General features: G+C 36.4%; 1 protein-coding gene across 1 annotated transcript in view; it reads left to right on the top strand.

Moving 5' to 3' along the window:
* Positions 1-899: 899 nt before the first annotated feature.
* COPS3 (COP9 signalosome subunit 3) overlaps positions 900-7,595 on the top strand; it is a 39,853-nt gene continuing 33,157 nt past the window's right edge. Inside the window, exons 1-2 of the mRNA XM_003761518.4 lie at positions 900-1,219; positions 7,153-7,282. Coding sequence (XP_003761566.1) covers positions 1,159-1,219; positions 7,153-7,282 — 191 coding nt within the window. The 5' untranslated portion in view covers positions 900-1,158. The remainder of the gene's footprint in view (positions 1,220-7,152; positions 7,283-7,595) is intronic.

Here is a 7,595-nt window from a genome sequence, read left to right as displayed (position 1 = left end):
ATGTGTTTAACCTATTGCCTGTTGTCTTGAGGGAGATAAGGGTACTAGGACGGAAAAAATATGAAACAGAACAGTTTTTGTTTTACAAAACACCAATTTTGAATATTGAAAACAATCTGTGCATGTGTCTGGGAAAAGAAAATACCATTGATAAATTAATTAATCAGTTTTGTGTCAGGCACTGTGTGAAGCACATTATAATCATCTCATTTGATTCTCCCAGCCCTGGGAGGTAGGAGCTGTTACGATCCCTACCTCACCCATGAGGAAGCTGGGGATCTAAAAGGTAATGAAAGTAGAATTAAAGACGTGGCAACAATAGGGCATGCGAGTAAGAAGGCAAAGATGACGCCTAGGTTTTGAGCCTGGATGACTAGAAGTTTAGTGGTGAACTGGAAATAATAATAGAAATAGCACATATAGCGTTTTCAAAGTTTTTCACGTGCTTTCTCCTCACAAACCCCAGGGAGGTAAGGCTATGCTTATCCCCATTTTACATATGGGGAAACTAAACCTTTGAGAAGGTAAGTGAGTTGCTCACGATCCTAATCAGGGAAGTGTCTGAGGTTGGATTCGACTCCAGGTCTGGTGCTTTAATGAGCCATGCAGCTGCCTCCGAGGAAGAGAATTTATACACACACACGCATATAATACAATAAGAAAAAGGTCCTCGATCTCAAATAGGCTATTTCCATGTCAACAAAGTATCTCAGAGTAACAAGCGTCAAGACAACTTTGCCTTGGGAAGAGAACCAACACCTGGTTTTATTTTCGCGGTTCCGAACCTCCCTTTATGTAAAGTGAAGAGATGTTTTATATTTAGGAGCTTCCAATGACAACAGCATAGCAGGTGGAAGAATTTTAAATTTTCTCCAAACTTCTCTTCCTCAGATGGCCAAATAAGCCATCTGCCTTCCTAAGGCGAACAACTGTTTCTATGGCAACAGCAACCGGTCTCCGAGCGTTGTAATCTCGCGATATCTATCTCGACGGAAGTGACGGCAAGCGGGAGTTCCTGAGGGGCTCCCCCCCCCCCCAAACCTCGGTCAATCGCTGCTAGTCTACAGAGCTCCAACCTTTTCCCGCCCGAGGAACTGCTGCCGCCAGGACTTCCCTCTGCCCTCTTTCCCCATCTTCCCCGTTCCCTTCCTCCCCGGGATGAACATGGCGTCCGCCCTGGAGCAGTTCGTGAACAGCGTCCGGCAGCTCTCCGCTCAAGGTCAGCCTCCAGGCCGCCGATCCCGGCCCGGTCCGGCCCGGCCCACGCTCCTTTACTTGGGCCGTCGCTCCCTCTCCTCCGCAGGCAGAGGGGCCCCGGGTCGGGGAGGCGCGTCTCGCTCGAGCCTCATTCATTCCCTAGGCCTAGCCCTCCCACCTCCCGCCTGGCTCCCGCGCCGCGCTGCGCGGAGCCTCCTCCGCCAGGGGCCCAGCTGGTGGCTCTGGAAGCTGGTCTCCCTGCGAAGGCTTCCCCTCCCCCCTTCAGTCCCCGGCTCCGCCTCCACCTGCCGTTTGTGGAGGGAGGAGAGAAGAGAACGATCTCCCTTTCTTGCTCCCGTTTCCGAGCCCAGATCCCATCCCCTCTTGGCACCCAGGCCGGGTCCCCCTCGGAAAAGAGTCGCTTTACTTGACAGTTTGCTGGGCGGTGACTTCCGCCATCGCTTTATCCTGCACAGCGATTGGCGAGGGGGTCCCCCTTCCCTTTCCACAGATTGGCCGAACACCTGTCAGTCTTACCCACTACCCCTTCGGGAGCTTCTGGGGAAGAAGTCCCAATATAGTTTGTGTTGTGGGCTCCTGCTCCTCACGACCACACCTGGGCCGTCAGCTTTTCCCTTTGAATACTAAAGGACATGTGCACCAACGGTTTCTCTTGTCTTTACTAGTTTCTGCTTCCTATCCTCTTTTCAGAATCCACAACTGTGTGCACCTTGCTCTCCTTCTAATAAGCCAGCAGATTGGGAAGGCCTCCTGGGGTAATTTTTTTAGGATAGACTGAAGAGAATTCCTGGTAGAATTCTAGAACAATATTATTGAGGGGGGAGGGCATTTTCTAAGTACTTAAGAAAGAGGTGATTATTAAGAGCCAGCCTGAGTTTGTTAAAGAGATGGAGTTTGGTAACAATACTGGGTTTGGAATCAGGAAGACCTGAGTTCAAATTCCTGAAATTCTCCTGACCCTTAATTTTTCCTTAAAATAGTGATAAAATAATAGTGATAATCACCAAAATAGTGATAATAGTCTTGGTAGTCCTTCCTAAAAAGTGATTGCCAGACTTAAAATGAGCTATTGTGTGTAAAGCTCTGCAAATTTTGGAGACCTAAGTGTCTAAATTATATATCATATTATGTAGCATAATATAAGTGTTTAATAATATAAGAACAGGTTATAATATAATTTCCTCTTTTAACAGAATTTAAACTAAAAGCTCAAGAAAATAATTTGGCAAGTCCCTGACCATATTCTTATGGGTTTGGTGAACTAAATGACAGATTTGCTTAAATGGGTTCAGAGAGATTGCTAATGATATACATTAGATTTCTGCCTTTCGCCTAATTTTGTTCAGCTATCTAATCAATTATTTGGATAAAACAACAGCTCAAATTTGTTGTTGATACTAGCTAATAGCTGCATAGGATGATAGAAATTGAAACTAAAAAGGTCTTGACAATCTGGTTTACTTTCTAAGTTTAGTCACTAAGATTTGTGAACTTAATACATACACACACAATGAATGGGGCTGAAATGAAGTAGAAATAAATATAGGGCTTTGGACCTGAATTTAAAAAATCAATTGAACACATACATAATGAGAAAGTGGTGTGAAGAGCTAGGACTCTTGATGAAATGTTCTGTGTTAGAAAGAGCTAATGAATAATGCCCATGGTATGGAACATATTATATTACTATGATATACCACCATAGTATGCTCTGTTCAGATCATTATGACATTGTTGTGCCAAGTTTCTTGTACCATCATCTAGGATACATATTGATTAGCTAAAATGTGTCCAGAAGAGGGTGATTAGGAAGGTGAGGGGACTTATAAGAAGATAGATTAAAGGAACTAGTGAGATTTAGGTTAAAGAAGATTTAGGGGAATATGATAGTTTTGAGGTAGTGAAGAATTATCATGTGGAAGGATTGGCAGGGGTCCTCAAACTTTTTAAATAGGGGGCCTGTTCACTGTCCCTCAGACTGTTGAAGGGCCGAACTATAGTAAAAACAAAAATTTTGTTTTATGGGCCTTTAAATAAAGAAACTTCATAGCCCTGGGTGAGGGGGATAACCGTCCTCAGCTGCCAGATCTGGCCCGTGGCCCTAGTTTGAGGACCCCTGGATTAGGCTTTTTCTGCTTGTTTAGAATAAGATATAGAAAGGCATATTTCAGTGAAATCTAAAGAATAATTTCCTATAAATTAAAACTGCCCCAAATCTGAACTAGACCTCCTTTAAATGCAGTGAGTGCCTCATCACTGGATGTGAACACATGTCAGGGATACTGTAAATTAGATCCATCATTTGGATAGAAATTGGACTAAATATGTCAAAGACTCTTCCAGCATTAAGATTGTGCTTCTGTGAGAGGCAATTTGTTCCTCATTGCTTCATATTCTTAATTTCATGTTCTAGGTAAAGGCATTCAGGACTAGATAGGGAAGTGAGGGTAAAGAGATCATGATTCAATAATAAACACATTAGACTCGGAATTAGGAGACTTAGATTTAAGTTCCATTTTCAAGTTTGTTGTCTATATGGTCTTAAGTCATTTCATCTCTTTGCTCCTCAGTTTCTCGATGTAAGGATAATAATCATTTTAGTAATTATCTCATAGCATTGTTTGGAGAGTCAAATGAGATAACGGTAAAGTTCATATATGTACATTGTTCTGTCTGTTCAGCTGCTAATACATATTCTAATGTTGAGCAAGTAACTTAATTTATCTGTACTTTATAGGATTTGGAGCTGGAAGGGATCATAGTTATCATCTCTTTCAACTTTCGTTTTGCAGATGAGTAAACAGGTTTAGAGAGATTAACTAATTTGTTCAAATTATTAAGTAATAGTTCATTACAAAATAAATGGTGATGTTCTGATTTGTCACTAAGATTTGTGAACTATTATGTTTGTGCACACATGTGCTTTTTTCTTTATTTGTAACCCAAAGACCTACAACTAAGACCTACAAGTGTCTGACAACATAGGAGCCCTTCTTATGCTTTTTGATTGGTTGTTTGATTTGTTGTCCTCTCTTAACTGATGCTATGTGGCATCAATTCTTGCATAAGTGGTTTGCTCAAGGAAAAGAAACCCTTTATGAGATCCCATGTTTTTACTTCCCTAATTTAAGTTTTCCATTTTTTTTTAAGTTTTTTTTTTTTAAGTTTTCCATTTTTGACACAACTGTCGAATACATTGCTATCCTTTCCCTTTTTGTCATTCTGTGTCTGTGATATTGAAAGAAGTAGTGATAAGGTAAATTTCCTTAACTCTGATTATTGCTGCTAATCATAATATTATGAGAAAAAAATAGAAAAGCAAAAGTTAAGGATTTCTGACAAATGTGAAGAAGCATATTATATCAGACTTATTTGTTTAATTGTAGTTAGTTATTTTGATCAAATTTGGACCTATTCATGTTTATTAGTTATTAGCAATTAAATCAGGGAAATGGAATTTCTCATTTTTTTGCTTATTAATAGAAAGTTTACATCTTTTGCCATCTATCGATACTTTTACCAATAGATATATTTTCCAATTTTAGCTTTTCTTCTTAGTCCCCAGAATTGACTGATTCTCTGTCACCAGTTATGGAGTATATCGTATTATACATTTCAGTCCTACTTTGTCTTCTTAATTGTTCTAAACATTATTTTCTTGTTTAGCTATTCTTTGATATTTTTTGGTTTGAAACATTTTTTACCTAAAAGTAGAGTATAAGGAAAAAAAAGAGTTGAGATGTTATAAATCAGAAGAAATGATCTTGTTGATTGTTATACATAAGGACCTTTGATAAAGACAGGGAATTATGTTTTTCAGTTGAACTTGTGGTTCTATTATGTAAGGATATGTAACTGATATTAAGAATATGGAGCTTGCTTATTCTAATGTTACATCTTATCTATTATGGCACATTTTATTTATTTGTAAGTAATTAAGTTAGATATTGATCAGTTTAGAAGTTAACATATGCTGTTTTATAACTAGCTGAAAATGGTTTATGATTTTAATGTAGCTACAATCTTTTTTTTTTTTTTTTTGGTAACAGATGCTATTCTCAGATTTATTCCAGATAAAATCTTCAATTTGGGTTTTAATTGCCACTTAAATCATTGTTATTCAGTTACATTGAATATTGTTATTCAATAACTTTAATAAAGAAAATGTCTACAAAATGATAAATGGACAAGTGAACTATGAAATTAAAACAGTCATTGTTGATATTTCCAAGTTTCAACTGTAAATAGTCATAATTGTGAAAGTTGACAGAATTAAAATAACAACCCTGACCTTTAGTGATTTCCTGAACTGTTTGAGAATGAAGGACAGTTATATATTTATTTGTTGATTTGTTTATTTAGTTAGTTAGTTACATAGATAATATTGTATTTTTTCTAATTATATGTAAAGACAAATTTTAGCATTTATTTTAAAAAATTTTTCGAGTTCCAAATTTTCTCCTATCTCTTTCTTCTTTAAGATAGTAAGCAATTTGATGTCAGTATTTTATATTTATATGCACATATATGTATTATATATATACACACATGTATTTGCACAGTCATGTAAAATATATTTCCATATTGGTGATGTTGTGAAAGAAGGAACAGATCAAAAGAAAAAACCATGGGGGGAAATATTAAGGTGAAAACAGTATGTTTTGCTCTCCATTCACACTGTATTGTTTTCTTTCTCTGGATGTGGGTGGCATTTTTCATCCGAGTCCTTCGGAAATATGATAGATTATTGTATTGCTGAGAATAGTTAAGTCATTCATAATGATCATCACACAATGTTGCTATTATTGTATACAATGTTCTGGTTCTGTTTATTTCAGTTTATATCAGTTCATGAAAGTTTTTCCAAGTTTTTCTGACATCTGCCTGTTTATCTTTTCTTATAGCACAATAATATTGCATTGCATTCATATACCATAACTTGTATACCCATTCCTCAATTGATAGGCATCCCTTTCATTTCCATTTTTTTGCCACTATAAAAAGAAATGCTATAAATATTTTTGTACAAATAGATCCTTCTCCCTTTAAAAAAAAATCTCTTTGGAATATAGACTTAGTAAAAGGATTGCGAGTTGAAGGTATGTCTAGTTTGCCCTTGGGCACAGTTTGATGCACAAATTTACTAACATTTCCATTCCAAATGTTCCTATGGACTTTTGCCATCTATTGCCTGACCTGTGATAAAGCCTTCTGAGCTTATATTGGTCTGCTCAGCCACAGTTGAACACACTATATCTTGACTCCAAAATAGCGATGTCATTTTGATCTCCTTTGAGAATGAAAGATAACCTCTACCTTTAGTGTCTCAATTTTCTCATATCCCCTTCAACATTTATTATTTTCCTTTTCTGTCATACCAGCCAATCTGATAGGTGTGAGGTGATACCACAAAGTTGTTTTAATTTGCATTTGTCTAATGAGTAATAATTTAGAACATTTTTTCATATGCCTGTGGACAGCAGTGATTTCATCTGAAAACTGCCTGTTCATATCCTTTGACCATCCAATTGGGGAATGACTTAAATTTCTTATAAATCTGACAGATTATAAATTTGATTCTGTATGAGATCTTTATCAGAGATACTTGAGATACTTGCTGTAAAAATTGTTTCCTGTCTTTGTGCTTTCCCTCTAATCTTGGTTGCATTGGTTTTGCTTATTAAAAAAAAAAAACCCTTTTTAATTTAATATAATCGAATTTTTAAATCTTGCAGTGTTCTATATTCCTTATGTAGTCTTATTTAGTCCTTTCATGAAGAATATTTATATTAGCCTCAAAGATCACAACTCAAATATTTATAAACTCTTAAGTTTATCCTTTATTTTTTCCATATTTTTATGATATTTTCTTTGTCCCTTCATGTCAGTTTACTATGCCATAAGTGAATGAAACCATTGTTCAATGTTTTCTAGGGCAAATGACTCAACTTTGTGAATTGATAAACAAAAGTGGAGAACTTCTAGCAAAAAATTTATCTCATCTTGATACAGTACTTGGTGCTTTGGATGTACAAGAGCATTCCTTGGGTGTCCTTGCCGTTCTGTAAGTGCCGTTTTATTATGATGGATATAAACTTAAGTTTAATATAATATTTAATATAAACTTAAATTAAAAATTTTATGAACCAAAGTTTTTTGGATTTTTTTTTATGTAAGGAAGAAAATTATTTAAAGAAAATTCAAATTTTCTATAAAACTGGAGCTGTGATAGTAATGTTACTGTTGTAATATAGTAACATAATAATGTTAGAATTTCTCAACATTATTGAATCTGATGTGGACAGTGGAGTTTTTAGTGGGTATTTTAGTATTTTGTAAGAGGTCATTATAGCAAGTAATGATATTTGAAATAACAC

Source organism: Sarcophilus harrisii, chromosome 1 (genome assembly GCF_902635505.1).
Source record: "Sarcophilus harrisii chromosome 1, mSarHar1.11, whole genome shotgun sequence".
NCBI classification, from domain to species: domain Eukaryota; kingdom Metazoa; phylum Chordata; class Mammalia; order Dasyuromorphia; family Dasyuridae; genus Sarcophilus; species Sarcophilus harrisii.
This window is presented reverse-complemented; position numbering and strand designations above follow the sequence as displayed.